The sequence below is a fragment of the Carcharodon carcharias genome, chromosome 3, assembly GCF_017639515.1.
Source record: "Carcharodon carcharias isolate sCarCar2 chromosome 3, sCarCar2.pri, whole genome shotgun sequence".
Taxonomy (NCBI): Eukaryota; Metazoa; Chordata; class Chondrichthyes; order Lamniformes; family Lamnidae; genus Carcharodon; species Carcharodon carcharias.
Genome location: NC_054469.1, coordinates 48,943,166 through 48,966,375, shown reverse-complemented (window position 1 = coordinate 48,966,375; position 23,210 = coordinate 48,943,166). Strand labels below are relative to the sequence as shown.

Sequence of the window (23,210 nt, the reverse complement as noted above, 5' to 3'; positions counted from 1 at the left end):
TACAAGGGGAGCACTGCAATGGTTAAATTTGAAAGTAACCAAAGCATGGTTGAGGCTTTCAGCGACAGAAAGGCTGAAGCAGAGGGAGAAACAAGCAATGTTGAGGTGGAAGTAGGCAGTCTTGGTGATGGATTTGATATAAGATCAGAAGCTGCAACAACAGAGGGATCAAGGTTGGAGGTTATGAAAGGGAAGTGAACAGTGCCTTAGGAAATTAAATCATTTCCAACATCTGTTATCATGAAAGCCAGGCTTGGAAGGTCAGCAATTTACAGACAACATGGTCGCAAGAACAGTTGTGTCTCATGGTCAATAGGGGAGATAGAAGCTATAGAATGTGAGCTCAGGGCTGCAGCGAGAGAGAAATTTGGTTTGCTAGGCCTGGGAAAGGAAAGGGATGGATTTCTTTATCACCATGATGGAGACCATGAGCTCTGCACACTTGTTTCATGTGAGTTTGAAAGGGGATGGGGTGCTTGGCAGTAAATAAAAGATGATCCTAGAATAGAGAGCTGTTTTAGCAGAGAAGAGTTGAGCCAAATAATGCTTGATGTGGTCAAGCCATATCCAAGAAAAATGGTTAAACCAACACTGTGCCAGATTACACTCAAGTATACATCCTGGAGTGAAGATGGTGGCCGTACTAGGTGGAATGAGCAGCATGGGATGAGTGGGGGAGGGGGTGGCAGGGGGAGAGCAAGCGAGCAGGCGCGTGCGTGTGTGAGCAAGCAAGCGATCAAAATGTATTGGGACAAATGGAGGGCTAAAGGGAATTCAAAAATGCAGTTTTAAGTGAAGCTATTTCAGTACCATTTGAAGGATTCTGAGTTGAATTATGAAAACGTAGAAAAATTAAGTTTAATCAGGAAATTAAACAAATTATAGCAGGGAAAAATGGTGTAGGAAGTAGATGATCTGCGATGATCTGTTTGAACGGTGGAAACATTTTGTAATTCCTCAAGTGTGCAATGTCGGAAGAATATTTATTTGTGGAGGTACAGACATAAATGAGAAAACTCTCAAACTATAATATGAATCCAGTCCAGGGAATAAAGCAGCTTCAAGCATGTAGTGGCAAGAGACCAGAAGTGGAAATATTTTCAAAGTTCGTAGAATTGGTCTTAGACTGCAGCTAACAAAAAAAATTCCTTTTAATTACAAGCAGATACTTGTCTGGTGCAGCTCTGATAGATATACCTAATGTATGGTGTCATGGCGTTTAGTCAGGAGACAACCATTTTCTTCTCATGCGCTATAAATAATTAGACCATTTTCTATCTTACAAACTTTGGTCTAAAAAGCATCAAAAAGGAATCCATACAAGATAGTCAAATCAAAATATTTCAGAGTTTTAAATTTTAGTATAGTAAGTTCAAATTTGAATTGTGCTACCCTAACTCATGAGTAAAGATTAAATATGTTGAGAACATTGCTAGAGTACACTCCTCCAGTAAACTCATCCATTATTGGTGTTTAATAATATATTATTATATACTAAATGTTTGCAACCTATTGAACTGCAACAGGCATCATTGTTTATAGATGCCATTCCTGCCCCAAGTATGGCCCTGTTCTTACTAACACTACTACACAGATGCACCAAGGGCAACTGCAGTCTAGAGCATAAATTCACTGCCCAATGTTCCCCTCCCTAACCTGGGGCATTAACACTAATTGTAGCGTCATGAGATAATAAATTTCATACAAACCAGAAAAAAATCTGTGCAGCTTGGCTACCAAGGAGATAAAATTTTCTGAGCTCAGCACATCCTACTTCTAAACTCATGGAATACTGAACAGAACAATGACTTTCTCGTTTTACACTCTTGGATCCACAAACTTTTAAAGGTACAAAAAAAAACACCACTAAATTACAATTTTACATTTTATTAGAGAGAAGTTACTTTGAATTTCATTTTGTTAACATTAAATTTACTATTTTGCCAATTCTTAGCCAGATGAAGCACCTCGTTATGGTAAGGTATTTCATTTGTAACTTATAGTCTTGCCTTCTATTGGTGGTAAAGGCATTTGTAAAGCTAATTTTAAAAAATGGTCTCTGTCAGTCAAAAAAGATACCATAAAGGCAAATTGTGCCAAATGTATTTTTCAAAGTGGAGGAAAATCCAAATTAGCTTCACTTTTGTCAGTGTGGCTACTGTTTGAAATTAAATGTACTTGAAAGGGGAAAACGTTACAGAAAGTGAAATTTAAATATAATAGTTAAGATTCAGAGAACTGCAGGCAGTTCGTCAACCAATAAATCAAATCAAGTGGCGGAAGGTAGCTTTGAGCCGATGATCTCCCATTTGCCAAGTCCTTAATTGTAGCCATATGCCAAACTTCTTAACCTCAGCTGTAAGGACTATTGGAGATGAGTGCAGCGTAGACAACCCTCTACAAGAAATTAGGGATAAGTCACCTTAGGAAGCAACTTCTAATGGCCGACTCAAAATCAACATGGCTAGAACCTGCTATAGCAGCCGCAAATGATACTTCTTTCCTCATTTTATCTGTGTAAGAATCAGCTCATGGGAAAATATATTGTAAAATATCAAAAGGATATATTTATGTGATCATTAAATATTTCATCACACCATTCATTGCACCAATGACTTGAAATTTATTCTTTAAGTTGAGCAATGGTTAAAACAGAAAAACTTCAAATTTCAAAAAACTGATGTGTTATGCATTTAAGTAGCCCTCTATGTTCTTGCCCAGAAAGCCTGATGATGAAGAACAAAACTGCAGCCAATCTTAAATTATTTATTAATTTAGAGCTATACATTATGGGTACACACCTAACTCCAACAACAACAGTTTCAGGCTGTGTCTACTCTTTAACTCTTTCGAGTCAAACCCATTTCTATCTGTTTCAGATGAAGTTACATTGTTTCATAGTTTCCCATTGTGAGATTTGAACTCTTGATAATCTTTTAAATGAAAACCAAATCAACAAAATTGGGATAAATCAGGCACAGAAAGTGCAGAGGGCTGTAACTCTTTTGAGTACAAACCCGTTTCCATCTGTTTCAGATGAAGTTACATTGTTTCATAGTTTGCCATTGTGAGATTTGAACTCTTGATCCTGGGGTTACAAACCCAGTACCATAACCACTTGGCTATGTAGGCCAAGCCTCAGGCTGTGTCTACAGGGGCTCAAGTGAACCCCAAGTTAATGCCCATCACCTGCATACAATTAAACACAATTACTATAAAATTAACATGTTTGTTTCTGTGCAGCTGCACTAATATTTGGAAAATAATGCTTTCTCAAAGGCAATGGTAGGTAGATAAAGTCCACTATAATGACCAGCTAGTTATCATTTTAGTGAAAGCAACAAGATAGTCTTGAGCTTTAGATACACATCTGTACATGCAGAAGCAGCTTTTAGTTTTCTGCCTTTAATAAATGTACATTTTATTTTACTTCCCGCTGTTTTATCAATGTGCCAAAGCTAGTAACAAGGCAATTAATTTCAAATATTACTTTTCACAGAACAAAAGTCAGATATGCATAAACTTTTTGACTTACTGAATGGTACCTCTATTTACAACTGAATTAGGGGATACCCAGTTATTCTGAAGGGCTGACAGAGTATTACAAAAAAGATAAGGCTTTAAAAGATATACAAATACATACACACCCATATATACACTCAATTAAAAGTGCTCTCTATTTTGCCATCAAACACATCCATAGTTTCCAACATGAGCAAAACAGGATTTTCCTCTCCCTTTCCCAGATACATTGAAGCCACATGTAACATACTTCCTGTAATTAGCTAAGTCAGCACAGACCCACAATACTCTGGTCGATATTACACAGTTGCACCTAGAGCGTACCCAGAGGCATCTCATCTAGAAGGACATTTAGTGGTAACTTTGACATTTTGGCCAGGATTTTGAGGTAGAAATTACAGTGAGGCTGTTACTGCAAATAAAGAACTAATTGGACAGCAACTTCCAGCACTCGCAGATGAGCAGTTAAGTGCGAATATTACGAAGCTGTTGCCATGCTCCCTCAGAAATTTGCTATACTGCCATCTCACCGAAAGTCTTGGCTTTGAAATATATGCAATGGTATAAAGTTGGAGTACCTGCGAGGTAGATATCCACTAAACAAGGCAGACAAGGGTTAGGACTTGTTCATTAAGGGTAAGTGAATTTTTAATGGTGTGATAAGTCTTAATTACTACCAAACAACCTCACTAGCACTGAAAACTAACTTTTATAAGCATATAGTCTCATTCCTTCTGAGTTATTGTTGGAGACTTAAAAAATATAAAAAACGAAAAAACTTTTTAAAAAATTCTGTCTCTTACACCCATCTTGCTTCCCCTATTTTGTTCTCATATTTGGCACTGAATTAGCTGTCCTAATTTACATTTCCTAATTTAGTCTCCGCACTGCTTAATAAACTTTGGGCAATCTGACTGGTTAAGGCGATACACTGTTCACGTGCCGTGTTCACACAAGTTCCAGGTGCCCTGTAGAGAACACCATATCGCTTTTGTTTCCTAATTAACAGTGCAAATGCTGATAAAGTCTGTGGGGAAGTGTAAGTATAATGAATGGCTAGCTGTTTATTTGCTGCTGACCATTATACTTTATGCCCAGGAAAGCTACAAGGTATTTCAAGGGAAAAATTAGAACACTAACCATTTGTGCATCCAAATCCTCAATTTTAAATGGCTTAAACACTTCATTCGCAGTTAGGAATTTGATATTGATGCATTAAGTGGTTGTTTGATAGTTTTGGTCCCATAAGACATTAAAGATCGCTACGCATCACCAAGAACACAACTGTGTGCCATTCAAAGAATAATGTACCACTCTCAGAATACAACAACCAATATAGAAAATCCCAATGTCCCATTTAATTAAAATGGAATTTGCCCTAATCACAGCAAACCATCAGAAAATGCAGACTTTGATGCATATACACCAGCAGAAGCTTTTGAATGCCACAAAATAAAAAAATGGAATTTGACTTATTCAGTGACTGCAAAACAACAGGCGTACACATAGCTCTACCCCTCTAGTGTTACTTCACTATAGGAGTTACTGCAGCCTCTGCTACAAAAAATTCTCAAATTAAAAACTGAGGGACATAGGGATCAATTGTGTGTTCATTCCCCACTCAGCAACTCTTCAATCCTCAAAAGTTTAGTATTGCCAAGCTAGCCTAATAATGAATTTAAAGCAAGGATTTTCAAATACTGATATACATACCTGTTCTGAATGATTTTTTTTTGAAAATTTAAGTAAACCTTTAGTATCTTAAATTAATCTACACAATGAACTAATGTATTTACCATTTCACAGGAAGAGTACTTGACAAAATCACTATGGCAGGTCACAATAAAAATGATTGGATCACCAACATGACAGAATTTACACCACTTCAGCCTTCTAATTGGTACCTGTCAGGCGTGAATTGTAAAATATATCCCAAAGTACATTTCTGGATATATTCTTGCAATCCAATGACCATGAACCAACATCAGAATATATTTACTGATTGCTGATGGAACAGGTTTGATCACTTAACACAAAATGTTTTTTGTAAACCTGTGTGTTTTAAACATCGCTATTCTATCAAGCAAATACTATGTTATTCTATTGTTTCAGGAACCTTAAAACAACTTCACAACAAATCAATTGACAACTGAATAAACACTTAGCGAATGAGGAAGTTGCAGTATAGGGTTTATGTGGCAGGGGTTTTCGCAGACATCACGTCAGTGTGGAAAGATCACTTTTGCCAAAATTTCCACCAAAAATCCAGATTTTTTAATGAGACGCGGGCACAGAAAAACAGGTCAATCTAACAGGCATAAGTATCTAAAAATTCCAGAGGAGGTTTGTACAAGGTGCAAGCTTCAATAAGAATATCTGAGGCAATGCAATTCTACTCTTAAAAACAACAGTAAAATTATAATCTTTAATGTGGTAATATGGAATTCATACCTGCAACTGTTCTGTGGAGCTGCTACTATGTTCATCTCCTGATTCAGAGTCTTGCTGATGCTTTTCCAAACTCTCTTGTGCCAATTCATATGAAGGTTCATGAGCCAAGTTTTTAATTTTCTCTACATCCAGGTTTTCAAATTCTTGTGGCTGTCCTAGAATTCGGTTTGGATTTGTAACTCTTAAATAGTGTGATGTATTTTCTCCGAATCCTTGACTATGGTTGCTAGCTTTGACACTACTTTGGACTCCAGAATGCAAGTGGCCTATCCCTTGAACACAAGCCTGGTCCTGGTTCAGTGCTTGGCTTGTGCTTTGGTTTTTTGTCTGGTTCTGTGCAGAAGTCTGAGCTTGCAATTGTCCCATTGAGGATTTGAAAGAGCTGGAGTAGTCTAGTGGTTTGGAAAGATTTTCAGTGGACAGTTGCAATAGCTTGGCATCTGCATTTAAACTAGCAGATTTGATTTTAACAGAAGTGGGTACATGTTTCACTGGTGGCATTAATGCCTTCCGAGGTAGTTCTTTAACATACTGTGCTGGAAGATAAAAAGGCTTGGAGCCATCTTCCTTCTTAACCTGCCACCAATCATTATTCGTCTTCTTCAACAAAATATACCTTTCACCTTGCCTTATTGTAATCTTTCTATCTTTTGCCTCATATTCATAATCATACTCCACCTCAATATAGATCTGTCCTGGAACAATAGATACATCTAGTTTTCCGTCTTTCTCAGCCATCTCAAATAAACTATTGTTCACCTTTTGAAGCTGGCAGTAATCCACATGATTTGTTTCCAATGTTGCGCTAAAATTGGGGGGAGGGTAGAAAAAAAAGACATTAGTAAGTACTACCTGTTTATCCTCAATATACTGAAGATCATTGTAAAGGCTTGTAATAAACATTGATCACCGTACATTTTTACACTTTTTAGATGACTTAAAGGCAATAGACCTGCATATCATGGTTTTCTTAGACAATCTTAAAATTACTGCTTTAGTCAGAATTCAATCAAATCTCTGAATTACAGCAAGATCTTCTAATTCATTTTTACAACAGATTTTCACTTCATAATAATTAACTTGTGTACTATATATGCTGTAACTCAAACATTTTATTGAGGCAGACTTAGAAAAGATGAGAATAAATGCAATATGAGCAGAGAAAACCACATTGAGAAGGAATAATTAATGCTAAATGCCACATTATTGAGCTGCCTAAAAAACATTAAGAGCAACACAAAGAAAAGCTACAGGGTGAATTGATGACAACTATTAAGTAAACAAAAGACAGCCTCCGAAAAGAATTGCAAAAACTTAAGATACTAAAGGAGAATTCTAGGAAACTTGCACAAGCTTCTCAAGCCTAGTTTAGGTTTTCAGGTACTATGGTAATATCTATAAATCAGCAGATCTCACATCTCAGTGAATCAAATAAAACCACTATTCTAAGAATGCAGGAGTATTATGCTGCCTAATGGACAATAAAATTCACATCAAAAACAGAATTACCTGGAAAAACTTAGCAGGTCTGGCAGCATCTGCAGAGAAAAAGAGATGACGTTTCGAGTCCTCATGACCCTTCAACAGAACAGACGCTGCCGGACCTGCTGAGTTTTTCCAGGTAATTCTGTTTTTGTTTTGGATTTCCAGCATCCACAGTTTTTTGTTTTTATCTCTGTGAATAAAATTCACATCTCCAGCTCCAAAATCACTTAGTCCAATTCTGGTCATTCAAACTTAAATTACTACACAATTCTACTTTTTAGCATTAAAAAAACTTTGAATTATCAGAAGTGGGCTTGTATTATTCAGCTAAGGGAGAGCTATAGCTCTTGAAGGAAACAACATCTAACTGAGGTTAAGTAAATACAACCTTAAAACAATCAGTGTTTAATTGTAATTTACAAAACGCACAAGGCAGATTAAAAGGTGTTTCAATTTTAAGCTCAGAATCCAGCAGTAAGTTGCTGTTTTATCAACCTGTTATTTTTATATCCATAGCAAAGTGTGGCAAACATGCTAAATATTTCCATATGCAATACAATACGTGCTAGCTGATCTTCAGTGATGTTGCTTAGTGAACAGGATGAGCCGCTGTTTTATGTGACTGATTCAAGTTCAAATTATGTCTTCAGCTTCAGATTTTTGAATCAACTTCAGAAAATTATAAGTAATCACAATTATTACGCGCTAACTACATACCCAATCTTATGTCTTACTTTTTTAATTCCAGGATCCCTATGACATGCATGTAGGAGTGGTGCAGGCGTGCTGGAGCAGAGCAGTAATGTGTAATGAGTATTGGGGAGAGTATCTTTGGGTGTCTGATTGATGGTAGAGCTATCTCCAGGCACTTTAAGTGTGAGACTACCAAGTACAATGAAGTAGGAACTGATAGGGGAGTGGGGGGATGGTTGTTGGGGAGGGAGGAAAAGCTAAAACCACATTCAAAGCCCAAACCTGCAAACTGGCTAGAAGTTATTTAAAGCACTTACAATTCATTTAATATCTTGGTAAAAGGAAACATTTTAACTTAAAACTTGTTCCCCAGTCAATCAGGAAGAAATGCTTTGATAATGTAGCTGGGGTACTTCAATGGTACAAAGTGAAACAAAAGCCTCAAGACCTTGAAGGCAGAAATTGAACATTTTCTTGCTACCTTTTTCTGAGTGTTGAGAGTGAAAAGGCAATGGTACTTGGTGTGGGAATGAAATAAACAAAAGTGAAGGTTGTAAGTGTTGATCAGAACTCCCTCTCATATGTTTTACAAAAGGTTGTCACCAAGAGTGCATATTGCAGTGATAATATAATTGTCAACTGTATGTTAATTACAATGTATGTGCAGTATGTGATTTAACCAGAGATATCCTAATCTTAATGGACAGAATGTAACTCTGCAAGCCAAGTTTGACGCTGGGATAGGGTGAAGGGTCAGCCCGCCTCTGGCCCAATTAAGCCTGCGGTGGTAAGGCTTGTAAATAGCCTTCCCACCCACCTGCCAATTGAGATCTGCCTAATCTGACTGCCATGGATATTCACTCAGCAGCAGGCTGGGGAATTGGCATGCAGGAAGTCTGAAAAACAAACCATTTCAAGGTTGCTTGTACACTTTCGGAGGGCGGGGTGTGGGGGGGGTGGGGTCCCCCTCATTTAAAAGCACTCGGTGCCTGATCGAAGGGCCTGGAATCAGGAACAGTGACCCACTAAGAGCCACCCTACTGTCCTTGTTGCCATAACCCCATCTGCCATCACTCATCTGTCTCTGGCCCCTTGGCAATCCTGGGCCTCAGGGAGGTGCAATACTTGCAGCAGCCATCACTTCCCTGGTGGTGCTGCTGAGTAAAGCACAGTTGCCAGTCTCTAATTGGTCAGCAGCTCTTGAGGGGGAGGGATTTCTGCCCCCAGGGTCTTTCATCCCAGAGAATGCCCGACACTACCCAATTTGGCTCTTAATTCATCAGGCCTTCCCTTAAATTGGCAATGCAGAATTCTTGCAGGCTCCAGCAGGCAGGCGAGACCCCTGTCACCTACATTATATTCTGCTCAATTTGTAGAGAAACACATTTATACAACAATAAGAAGCTAAAAAGCACAGGAGATTATACTGGGTGTAGGTAGGAATAGAGAGAGGGGGCTCAAAGAGAAGAAAGGTTGTACAATCATTAATTCTTCACAACCCAGGAGGTTTTGGAAAAGGACTGCCTAGTAATGAGTGAAAGAGCATCTTATTTTACATAAACTTAATATGATGTTTATAGGTTTTAGGATTCTTCCCAACTCAAGTACTATGAACCTTTGGGAATCACATTCTGCAGTAAAGAAAAGTAAAGAAGTATTCATTGTCTTAGCTAGGAACTAACTTTAAGTTGTTTAAGTAGGAAAAAAATATGTATCTAGGTACCAGTCAATGACAAAGACAAACTCTCACATTCTTTGGTGTTGGAGCAGGGAAAATGAGCAGGTAAAGAAAGTAGTCACAGCAACTAGGGAAGACCACATCGGGTCAGTGGCAGAAGGCATAAGATTTATTTTTAAAAATAAGAGGTTTTGTTGTTACCAAGATCAGAAGCAGCTACCTCAGCCAGTTACTCAATGTATACAAAAGATAAATATGGCATGACCAAAAATTGTTCCATAAAATGTGACACAGGAGGTTCAGGCTGTATTTAAATAAAAATGACATTACATACCTACAAGTGTATTATAACTCATTATTGAACAGTACTGGATTTCAGTAAGTCACATTTTTCATGTGGGTAATGTTTTTATAAGCCTGATTAAGTATCAGTCCTGTGAAATTCTCATCTCAACACATGTTGCTTACATTATAAAGTGTAGTTATTCCCAAAGTGACTGTGGTAATTCTACTTTTAAGTTTCACGTACAAAATAAATACATTGTATTGTAAAAAAATTGACTTTTATCATGTTTATATAAAGGTGGTACAAATCTCAGAATTCCAATGACATTATAAACCACTCATGGCTTATGTCATCTGAACTTTTAAATTGTGCTGTCTCACGTAGACTATTTATTACAATATTTACAAGTTACAATTATAACCCAGGAAAAGTTTCCTGCTTGTTTGACACAAGCCATGTGGAGTAACTTGCATGCAAGGTTGTCCAAATTAAATTTAGAGAATCAATGCAACACTGCCTTTAGCTTTGCATATGCTACCATATAAGCGCACTAGTGTCAAGTAAAATTTAAAAAGTTAGTGGGTAGTCTGTACAAACAATTGCGTGCATAACTATTTTTTCCAGTAAGAAAGAAATAGAGAACCAGCATTAAACCTCAGTTTTACGGAACTTATCATGCTAAACAACAATAGTTGCATCTATTGCTAGGTAACACTATGACCTTGGAGTCAGAGGTTGTGGGTTCAACCCCAATCCAGGGATTTGAACATATAATCCAGGCTGAAAAATTCAGTGTGGGACTTCGGTACACAGTTGGAGATGATGTATTTTGGATGAGACATTAAACTGAGATCTGCTCTCTGATGATTGTATTACTCAAGGGGTAATGGAATTCGCACCAGTGTTTTCATAATCTTACACAGTACATACAGCACAGGAACAGGCCATTCAGCCCTACAGATCTGTCCCAATATTTCTGCTCCACGCGGTCCTCCTCCCACCTTTTTTCATCAAACCATGAACATATTCCTCTTTTACTTTCTCCCTCATGGATTTATCCAACATTCCAGCATCCCCTTAAATGCAATTATGTTAGTTGGCTCAACTACTCTTTGTAGCAGTGAGGTCCACATTCTAACCACTCTCTGGTTAAAGGGGTTTACCCTGAATTTTCTATTGAATTTATTAGTGAGTATCTTATATTTACAACCGCTAGTTCTGGTCTCTCTTGCAAGTATATTTTCCTTTCACAGGATGTAGGTGTGGCAGGCTGGACCAGCATTTGTTGTTCATCCCTAATTGCTCTCAAGAATGTGGCAGTGAGCTGACTTCTTGAACTGCTGCAGTCCATCTAAGCGAGAGTGAAGGGCCAGTGATACAGTCACAAATCAGGATGGTGTGTGGCTTGGAGGGGAACTTGCAGGTGGTGGTGTTCCCAAAGGTAGTGGTCATGGGTTTGGAAGGTGCTGCCAAATATGCTTTGGTGAGGTACCTCCTTAGGCTTCTTTTTTCTAGAGAAAAGAGCCAATAACCTGTTTGATTTTTCCTGATCGATCTGACCTCTCAGTTCTGGCATCTTTCTAGTGAATCTATTTTGCACCTTCCCCAATGCCCAATCATATTACATCTAAAATATGGAGAACAGACCATTCACAGTACTCCAAATTGGTCTACTGCAGTTCGATAACAGTTTAACATAACATCTCTTATTTTTAATTCTATCACTCTAGAAATGAACCCCAGTGTTTTGTTCCATTTTATTTTAAATGGCCTTATTAATCGGGTCATGCCTTTTACTGATACGTGTCTTGGCCAATATTTATCCCTCAACCCACATTGCTAAAATTAATTATTTACCTGGTCATTATTTCATTGCAGTTTGTGGTGACTTGCTGTGTATATATTGGCAGCATGTTTTCCTACATTACGACAGTTGCTATAACTCAAAGTACTTAATTGCTATGAAAGCACTTTGGGATGTTCTGAGATTCTAAAAAGCATATTGTAAATGCTTGGGCTGATAAGTGGCAAATTACATTCATGCTACACAAGTGCCAAGCAATGACCATTTCCAACAAGAGAGAATCTAACCATCTCCCCTTGACATTAAATGGCATTACCATCACTAAATACCCCACTAACAACATCCTGGAGATTGCCATTGACCAGAAACTGAACTGGACCAGCCATCTAAACACTGTGGTTACAGGAGCAGGTCAGAAGATGCGAACATACAAACAAGGAGCAGGAATAAGCCATCTGGCCCCTCAAGTCTGCTCTGCCATTTAATAAGATCATGGTTGATCTGATAGTAACCTCAAATCTGCATCCCGCCTACCCCCAATAACCTAGCACCCCTCTTGCTTACTAAGAACCTATCTACCTCTGCCTTAAAAATATTCAAAGTCTCTGCTTCCATTACCGTTTTGGGTAGAGAGTTCCAAAGACTCACGACCCTCAGAAAAAAATTTGCCTTTTATGTTTTAAATGGGCAGCACCCCCCCTATTTTTATCAGTCTGGTAAACATTCTCCGAACTGCTTTAAACATATTTACATCCTTCCTTAAATAAGGTGTCCAATACTGTACACAGTACTCCAGATGTGGTCTCACTCGTGCTCTGTATAACTGAAGCATACTTCAGTTGTATGTCCTTACTTTTGTATTCAATTCCTCTCACAATAAATAACATTCTATTAGTTTTCCTAATTACTTGCTGTATCTGCATACTAGCCTTCTGCAATGCATGCACTAAGACACCCAGAACCCTCTGCATATCAGAGCTTGTAATTTCTCACCATTTAGATAATATGCCTCTCTTTTATTCTTCCTGCCAAAATGGACAATTTCACATTTTCCCGCATTACACTCCAGATCTTTGCCCACTCACTTAACCTATCTATATCTCTTTGTAGCCTCCTTATGTCCTTTTCACAAATTACTTTCCTACCTATCTTTGTGTCATTCTGAGTAAGGATGGGAACTCTGCAACAATGAAAACACCTCCTGACTCCCCAAAGTCTGTCCAGCATTGACAAGGTACTAGAGTAATGGAATACTCTGCCTGTACGAGCGCACCTCCAACAACTCTCAAGAAGCTCGACACCATCTAGGACAAAATCAGCCCACTTGATTGGCACCCCATCCACTACCTTCATCATTCACTCCCTCCACTACAGTCGCACTGTGGCAGTAGTGTGAACAATCTACAAGGTGCGCTACAGCAATTCAAAGTTCTTTCAACAACACCTCCCAAATCCCTGACCTCCAAGAAAGATAAGGGCAGCAGGTGAATGGGAATGCCACCACCTGCAAGTTCTCCTCCAAGCCACACACCATCCAGACTTGGAACTACATTGCTATTCCTTCATTGTTGCTGGATCAAAATACTGAAACTCCCAAATAGCACTGTGGGTGTACCCATTCCACATGGACTACATTGGTTCAAGGCAGATTCTTACCAATACTTTCTCACGGGCAATTAAGGATGGGCAATAAATGTTGGCCTAGCCAGCGACACCCACACCCCATGAAACAATAATAAAAAATTCTCTCTCATATACACAGGTTATAAGAAAGATTTATTCAACTTAACGATTTCCTTTTTTAAAATAAAATAATGCATAGTTTGTAGGCATCGCTGGCAGGGCCATTATATACTGCCCAGCTCCAATTGCCCACGAGAAGATGATAGTGAGCCGTCGGCTTGAACTGCTACAGTGTAGTGAAGGTACTCCCACAGTGCTGTTAGGGAGAGTTCTTGACCGATAATGAAGAAACAGCAATATATTTCCAAGTCAGATGGTGTGTGACTTGGAGGTAATGATGTTCCTGTTGCTCTTGTTCTTCTAGGATGTAGACATCATAGGTTTGGAAAGACTTGAGTCTTGTATATGATCAACACTACAGCCATGGCGTACCCATGCTGCAAGGAGTGACAATTTAATGTGGTGGTCAAAGTGTCAATCAAGTGGATTGACTGTTGAGGTTCTTCAGTGAGCTGGAGCTGCACCCATCCAGTCAAGTGGAGAGTAATCCATCAAGTCCATTTGACTTGTGCCTTTGTAAAGGCTTTAGGAAATCAGATGAGTCACTTGCCACAAAATACCCAGCCTGATCCTACAGCCATAGTATTCAAGGCTAAGAGAGACAAATTCTTAAACTATAGGGGAGTCAAAGGTTATGGGGGATAAGAAGAAAAGTGGATTGAGGTCAAGATCAGATCAGCCATTTTTTTTTTAAATGATGGAGCAGGCTTTATAGGTCATATGGCCTACTCCTAGTTCTTATGGTTAGGCTTAAGACACTGCGCAGCGAAATTCCTGCAGCAATGTCCTGAGGATGAAGTGACTGGCCTCCAACAATCACGACCATCTTGGTATGACTCCAACAAGTGGTAAATTTCCCCGATTTTCATTGATTTCAGTTTTTCTAGGGTTCCTTGATACCACATTCAGTCCAATGCTGCCTTGACATCAAAGGCAGTCAATCTCACCTCACCTCTGGAATTCAAATCATTGCCCATGTTCAATCCAAGCCTGTAATGAGCTCTGGGGGCCAAATGATCCTGGCGGAACCCAATAACCAGGTTATTGGTGAGTAAGTACCACCTATACCTTCCGTCACTTTGCTCATTGAGTGTAGACTGATAAGCTGTAATTGGCAGGAATTAATTGGTCCTGCTTGTGGACAGGCTATGCCTAGACACGCTGTCGGTGTCAGCACTGTCGCTGTATTGGAACAGCTTGGCTGGAATTGCATCTATTTCTGGAGCACTGGTCTTCAGCACCACAGCGAGGACATTGTCACAGTGCTCTGCCATATCCAGTGCACCCAACCTTTATTGACATCACCTGGAGCAAACTGAATCAGCTGAAGACTTGCATCTGTGAAGGTGGAGGCCTCAAGGAGGAGGCCAAGGTGGATCATTCACTCGACACTTCTGGTTGAAGGTGGTTGCAAACGCTTCAGCCTTGAGTTACTGCTTGTGGTTAAAGATAATTCTGCTGCTGCTGATGGCCCACCACACATCATGGATGGCCACTTTTCAGCTGCTAGATCTTTGCTGAATCTATCCCATTTAGCACTGTCGTAGTGAAGCATGGAAGGCAGAACTTTGAAGTGGTCACTCCTACCAATACTGTCATGGAAAGGTGCATCTACAACCAGTTGACAAGGGGAAGCAGTTGTGTAGTGACATTTTCAATAAGCTGGTATTTCAGAGACCCAGGGTAATGCTCTGGGGACCCAGGTTCAAATCCCACCACAGCAGATGATTAAATTTGAATTCAATAAAAATCTGGAATTGAAAGTCTAATGATGACCACAAAACCATTGCTAATTGTCGTAAAAACCCATCTGGTTCACTAATGTCCTTCAGGGAAGAAAATTTGTCACTCTTACCTGGTCTGGCCGACATGTGACTCCAGACCCAAAGCAATGTTGTTGACTCTTAAAATGCTCTCTGAACAAGGGCAATTAGGGATGGGCAACAAATGCTGGCCTAGTCAGCGATGCCCACATCCCATGAACAAATTTTTTAAAAATTGATGAGGATGAAGTCAAGTAGATTTTTTCCTCATATTGATTGAACTAGGGGATGCCTACCTTAATTTGCTGCATCTAAAAACAAGTTCATATTTCTGATCTGGAAAAATAACATCCAGTGTTTTAAAACAGGAGCAGACGGTTTCAACAACTTATATTTATATACCACCTTTAATGTAATGAAAAAGTCCCAACATGTTTCATGGAATCATTCTAAAACAAAATTTGACACTGATCCATATTAAGAGATATTAGGGCAGATGAGCTTCGCCAAATAGGTAGGTTTTAAGGTGTCTTAAAGGAGGAAAGCAAGGTAGAGAGAAGTGAAAGAGCAACAAAGGAATTCCAGAGCTTAGGATCTAGGCAGCTGAAGGCACAGCCAACAATGCTGGAGGGTTTAAAATTGGGAGTACAAGAGTCCAGGATTAGAGCACAGACATCTGGGAGGGTTATAAAGTTTGAGGCAATTACAAAAATTGGGGGGGCAGGGGGATTTGAAAATATGGGTGAGAATTTTAAAATAGAGGCAATGTTTAACCAGGAGCCAATCCACAGGGGTGACGAATGAACAGCTATTGGTACATGTTAGGACACAGGCAGCAGAATTTTGCATTACCTCAATTTACAAACAGTAGAAATGTGGGAGGCAGGTCAGGAACATGTTAGAATTGTCACTCTAGAGGCAACAAAGGCATGATGATGGTTTCAGCAGAAGAGCAGTGGCAGGGGCAGAGATGGGTGATTTACACAGGTGGAAATAGGCACAGGTGTGTGGTTGAAAGCTGAATCTTGGAGTCAAATATAAAACCAAAGTTGCAAACAGATGGTTCAGTCTCAGACAGTTGCCAGGAGAGGTGGATGGAATTGGTGGCAAAGAAATGGAATTTGTGATGGAGACTGAAGAATTAGGGTCAGTCTTCCCAATATTTAAATGGAGGAAATTTCTGCTCATCCAGTACTGGATGCGGGATAAGCAACATGACAGTTTAGAATTAGTGGAAAGGTCAAGAATGGTATTGGTGAGGGAGACCTTAAGTGTTGTCAATGAAGGTGTTTTCAGATATGTCACCAAGGGGCAGCACGTAGATGAGAAATTGTAAGGGGATAATATAAATCACTGGGGGGACAACAGAGGCAAGAGTGCTAGAATAGGAAAAGAAGCTATTGATGGCAATTCTCTAACTACGATTAGATAGTTCAACATGGAGCCAGGCTTGCGCAGTCCCACCCAGATGGACGACAGAGGTACTGGAGGAGGGTGGTGTGGTCAACTGCGTCAAAGGTTGCAGACAGGTCAAAAAGGACTAGGGAGGGTGAGTTGGACCGACAGGAGATTGGCTAGATCAACCCCTCAGCTGGCATGAAAGGGGAAGGTCAGTGAGAGAGTACAATGAGTGAGCCTGGGGTTGCTGCTTGTGAGGAGACAGGATTTGCCTCAATATGACCTTCAGGGGATGCCAAGACAGGCACAGAAAGATATAGGCTAACCCAAGAGGGAGTCAAGTTTGGGACAGCAGCAGGAGGGTAGGAAAATCAAGGAGTCTGAAGGTTTGGGGTAAGAATTTAGGAAGGTTGAGTACCTGAAAGAGGAGAAACGAAAGGAGACCTAATGACAGGAAAGAAGGGTCTTGAAGGGGCAGAGAAGAAGGGGAAATAATAAAGTAGAAATGAAAACAATGAGCTCAGGTCCGCAGCATCAGGAAAGTGCGCATGCAAAGGGACAAAGGGAAAGTTACATAGGCTGGTTACGTGGCATTAATTAGCTTACATTGGAAAGATAGAAAACAATAGGGGATAGTTCAGAGTTAAAGTCATAATAGTGGATTAAAGTTGATGTAGGTAGGTGGAATCAGCATGGCAAATTGATGAACCATTGACAAGTGTGGTGGGCAAATGAAGCTTGAAGAGTAGAGTATCACAGGATGTACTGATGGAGGAATTCCTGTTGAAATGAAGATCCAGGAAGTGTGCAGAATCAGTTGCAGGGCAGAAGATGACGACAATGTTAGAAGTCACCATACAATCCAGAAGTGACAGAGAGATGTGCTTCAGTCCAGGATGGTATAACGCTGGGCAGGAACCAGGCTGTAGCTGAGGCTGACAAACCAGAAAAACCAGTCCAAATACTAGCTCACTAGGGTACTGAGTCCCTCAGACCCTGCATCACAGCAGCAATGGGGGAAGGGCTGAAACTGATCAAAATTAATTTTAAACATAAATAACAGAGCAGCAAATCAGAGACACAGTAGCTGCATCTTGCACAGTAACCTGTGTTATCCAGCGTAGAAGCATTGTCTTGAAGTCCAGAGTTTTCAGGAATTTGAAGCCAAAATTCAAGAAAAAAAACCCAGAGCTCACTGAGGAATTCAGTGAGCATATATGGATGGGGAAGTACATTGGCAGTTGAAACGGAACGGGGAAATTTAGGGAGAGAAGGCCATGAATGGCAGCAGTTGGCCAGGGACTGAAGTTCATGATAAGGAGCTCCCCAGTAAACTGACTGCCCAGGAGCCATCTTGGGGGGAAAAAGACAAAACTTCAAAGCAAAAATCTTATGTTTTGTTGTTTTTTTTAATTCATTCATGGAATGTTGGCATTGCTGGCTAGGTTAGCATTTATTGCCCATCCCTAATTGCTCTTGTTCAGAGGGCATTCAAGAGTCAACCACACTGCTGTGGGTCTGGAGTCACATGTAGGCCGGACTAGGTGAGGATGGCAGATTTCCTTCCCTAAAGGACGTTAGTGAACCAGATGGGTTTTTGAAACCAATGGTTTCATGATCGTCATCATCAGGCATTTAATTGCAGATTTTTTTTTAATTGAATTCAAATTTCACCATCTGCCATGGTGGGATTTGAACCTGGGTTACCAGTGGAATACCAGTACAGTGACAATATCACTATGCCATCGCCTCCCCCATGTTTGCCTGGTTCATGTTGTAACTTGCCACCCAGTTCATTCCTGATCAGTAAAACATTTCCAGGTGTTTTAATAACAACAAGGGTTTTGAAAAACCAATAGAAAAATCGTAGGCAACGCACGCCTTGTAACTCATTTTAACATTGCACAATATTAACAATAACATTTTCTGGGAGAGCAGTAATTTCCATAATAAACACACGCACGTAGCTTCAGGGTAACACACAGCGAGCGACCCTGTAGCTCTGGAGATGAAATAATAACAAGGCAGAGAGGGAAACGAGTATGCAATTCACAAGCGTTTGGAGATTTATAAATTCCTCTCCCCAGCCTTCAACACAATACCAGTCGATTTAAAACAAGTGCGCGGGTATGTTTGGTGTGGTGTGGTGGGGTGGGGTGGGGTGGGGTGGGGGTGAGTGGATGTGTTCGGGTTGTAGGGGAAGGAGCTGAAGGAGGGTCTGAGTAGGGGCGTCTGAGTGGAGAGACAGAGGGGGAGGGAGGGGTGGTTGTATGGGGGGGGGGGGGTAACAGGGTAAAGAGAACTGATCAATGCCTTGAGCCTGACTCGGTGCAGTTATTGATATCGTTTTATGATTTATATCTCTGATCTGTAAAAAGGAGGGTGAGTGTTGCGGCGGCCACTGAGTAAATCTCAGGCTCTCTTGTGGTTAGTGCTTCCTCCTTCGCTTTAAACGAGGCCCCGGTCTCGGTTTCGGTCCCGGCCTCCTCGCTCGCTCGCCCACACACACACCCCGCGGGAGCAGAGGAAAGCGATCGCTCATATTTGCGACAAGTGATTAGGAGGGAGAAAAACACAAAGGAGACAGGAGAAACTTTTCGCTGCAAATTCACTTCACACATCAGAAACTTTGAGCAATAAATAAAAGAAAACCCATCACGCACCTGCTCTGGACAGTGGCGACAGCCGCCGGGGGAGGAAATGGTGGAGGTTAAATTTTCTGGAAATATGGTTTAATGTCTGTAAACTGACGACTCCCTTACAGGTTTGATTTATTTTTTTTAATCATTATTCTAATCCCTCCTGCCGTCGAACAAACATCTCGCCTCGTTTCCACTTGCGCGCGTGCGCGCTCCCGCTGGCCTACCTCCGTCCATCCCCGTGTGCGTGCTCCATCCGCCTGCCTGCCTTCCTTCCTCCCTCCTCCGGCCCCCGGGAGGGATGGGTTGGGGGGAGGGGGGGAGGTGCGCGCATGCGCCGCGCCCCTCCCCTCCCTCAGTTCTGAACCTGCCCCGCTCCCTCTCTCCCTCCAGCTCAGGCTGCTCGTGCGCGCGCGGCGCGGCGCGGGGCAGTTGCCTGGCAGCGACGCCTTGCGGCTACAAGGGGGCCAAGGGTGTGAGTGGGGAGGCTGCGAAGGACGGGCAGAGTGGGCCAGTTCTGCTGAAGGGTCATGAGGACTCGAAACGTCAACTCTTTTCTTCTCCGCTGATGCTGCCAGACCTGCTGAGTTTTTCCAGGTAATTCTGTTTCTGTTTTCAGAGTGGGACCGGCTTTCTCTAGAATAGAGGGTAGAAGGTTATCATGGCGAAAGATTAAAAGCTACTCCCCCCCCCCCCCAAAAAAAAAGTCACAGTCGCTGAAGTTGGATTTGAGGGTATTTGTACTTGAAGAGGTGAGAGATTACCATCATAAACTGTTAAAGAGTGGCACAAGCAATTTAGCACCGCCTCTTGCAAAGTATTCGCTATCACCCCATGCCCAAGCAAAAGATATAACACCTGCCCCTTCACTTCTTCTCTCCTCACTGTCCAAGGGCCCAAACACTCCTTTCAAGTGAAGCAGCATGTTACTTGCATTTCCCCCGACTTAGTCTACTGCATTCGTTGCTCCCAATGCGGTCTCCTCTACATTGGAGAGACCAAACGTAAACTGGGCGACCGCTTTGCAGAACACTTGCGGTCTGTCCGCAAGAATGACCCAAACCTCCCTGTCGCTTGCCATTTTAACACTCCACCCTGCTCTCTTGCCCACATGTCTGTCCTTGGCTTGCTGCATTGTTCCAGTGAAGCCCAACGCAAACTGGAGGAACAGCACCTCATCTTCCGACTAGGCACTTTACAGCCTTCTGGACTGAATATTGAATTCAACAACTTTAGGTCTTGAGCTCCCTCCTCCATCCCCACCCCCTTTCTGTTTCTTCCCCCTTCCTTTTGTTCTTTCCAATAAATTATATAGACTTTTCTTTTCCCACCTATTTCCATTATTTTTAAATATTTTTAAATCTTTTATGCTCCCCCCACCCCCACTAGAGCTATACCTTGAGTGCCCTACCATCCATTCTTAATTAGCACATTCGTTTAGATAATATCACCAACTTCAACACCTATGTGTTCTTTTGTTCTGTTGTCTGTGACATCTTTTGATGATCTGCTTCTATCACTGCATGTTTGTCCCTACAACCACACCACCCCCCTCCACTTCTCTCCCCCCACCCAAACCCTCCCCCCCCCCCCCCAACACACCTTAAACCAGCTTATATTTCACCCCTTCCTTGGATTCACCTAGTTCTGTTGAAGGGTCATGAGGACTTGAAACGTCAACTCTTTTCTTCTCTGCCGATGCTGCCAGACCTGCTGTGTTTTTCCAGGTAATTCTGTTTTTGTTTTGGATTTCTGGCATCCGCAGTTTTTTTTTGTTTTTTGTTTTTATATTCGCTATCTTTCCCTGGCTGATATGCAGATAGGGTCCCAGGATCAAAACCTCTTTGGAGCAAGGGTGACCTTTAATACCAGCCCATATTTGGGCTTGTATAAAAAACAGGGTCATTCAAGTTTAATACTTTCATTGTATATCAAGATGTTGAAATGTAAACAGCTTTACCACAGGAGGTCAACCTGAATATAATCACATACGACCGTCCACAGAAACTGAGTTAGACTGCACGAAGCGTTGCTGGTTTCGTTTCTGAAGCTTTGAAGAAAATGGCCCTACGGATTTTCACACCAAAAAAAACTGGCAAATTCACCAGAGCGTTTTAATAATCAAGATATAACGACATGCTCCACAACAATCAATCACCAAAGGAAACTATTCTGACTCCCTATGTACATAGACTTTATTGAACTTCGTACTAAGTACACTTACCAATTAAGTCATCGGGGACAGCCAAAAACATTTCTAACATCCTCTTGTAAAATTAAATCCAGCAGTAGAGGCATTAATTCGGTGATATCAGCAGTAACTCAGGAAATGTAGCCCAGTATTAAAGATCCAATAAATACATTTTTTAAGTACCTTTTGATTGATTATTTTTTCCTCCGCATTGTGATTGACAACAACTAACACCTAGGAACATAAGAATAGGAGCAAAATTCAATGAAATCATGGCTGATCTGCAACCTAACTCCATATACCCACCTTTGCCTTTACTATTTTGCCTTAATCCTGCTGGTTAACTATTTAAGTTCTAAAATGAATATTGATCCAGCTACAATTGCCATTTGCAGAAGGGGGGTCCAAACTTCTCCCACCCCTTGTGTCAAGAAACCTTTCCTAATTTCACTCCTGAACGGTGTGGCTCAAATTTTTAGCCCATTCTTCCTAGTCCTAAACTCCCCAACCAGCAGGAACAGTTTATTTCTATCAACTGTATCTAATCCCCATTAATATCTTGAAAACTTTGATCAAATCACCTTTTAACCTTTAAAATTCCAGGGAGTACAAGCCTCCTTTGTGTAATCTCTCCTCACAATTTAACTCTTGGAGTCCAGGTATTATTCTGGTCAATCTATGCTGCACTCCATCCAAGGCTAATATACCCTTCCTAAGCTGTGGTGCCTGGTCCGGCACATAGCACTCCAGGTGTGGTCTGACCAGGGTTTGTACACCTGAAGCATGACTTTCCCCCATTGCATTCTAGTTTTTTTAGATATAAAAGCCAGCAATCCAATAGACTTTTGATTATTTTCTGTACTGGTTCATGGCATTTTAATGATCTATGTACCTCAGGCCCCAAGTCTCTTTAGACCTCCACTTTTCACCATTTAGAAAGTACCCCATTCTATCTTTTTTTGGTCCAAAGAGGATTACCAGTTCCCTACATTGAAATTCATTTGCGACAGTTTCATTCATTCGCTTCATCTATCAAGATTTCTTTAAACTGTGTAGATGGAAGCATGAAATTATAGAGTGTCATGTATCTTTATTTCATTGGCAAATTTGAATCTGTGGCTCTCCATCCCATTACCTAAGTCATTAATAAATATGAATAGTTGTGGTCCCAATACAGATCCTTACGTGATATCACAAATCATATTGTGCCAATTAGAATACCTGCCTATTATTCCTACTCACTGTCTCCTGTCGCTCAGCCTATTTCCTAATCATAGAAACATAGAAAAGAGGAGCAGGAGTAGGCCATTTGGCCCTTCGAGCCTGCTCCACCATTCATCATGATCATGGCTGATCATCCAACTCGATAGCTTGCTCCCGCTTTCTCTCAATATCCTTTGATCCCTTTCGCCCCAAGATCTATATCTAACTCCTTCTTGAAAACATACAATGTTTTGGCCTCAACTACTTTCTGTGATAGCGAATTCCACAGGCTCATTGCTGTCTTGGTGAAGAAATTTCTCCTCATCTCAGTCCTAAATGGTCTACCCTGTATCC

The 23,210-nt window shown here is 40.9% G+C and overlaps 1 protein-coding gene across 4 annotated transcripts in view; it reads right to left on the bottom strand.

Annotated features, from left to right (window-relative positions):
- Nucleotides 1-19,747, bottom strand: part of arhgap12b (Rho GTPase activating protein 12b) — a 241,278-nt gene extending 221,531 nt beyond the window's left edge. For 2 of the 4 annotated variants that reach the window (XM_041184244.1, XM_041184246.1), the window contains exons 1-2: nucleotides 19,690-19,746; nucleotides 5,974-6,778 (exon numbers count right to left, since the gene is read on the bottom strand). In XM_041184244.1, the coding sequence (XP_041040178.1) occupies nucleotides 5,974-6,778; nucleotides 19,690-19,718 (834 nt within the window). In that variant the 5' untranslated portion in view covers nucleotides 19,719-19,746. Of the gene's footprint in view, nucleotides 1-5,973; nucleotides 6,779-19,486 lie in introns of all 4 variants that reach the window. The other 2 variants (XM_041184245.1, XM_041184248.1) reach the window with 2 other exon arrangements.
- Nucleotides 19,748-23,210: the final 3,463 nt, after the last annotated feature.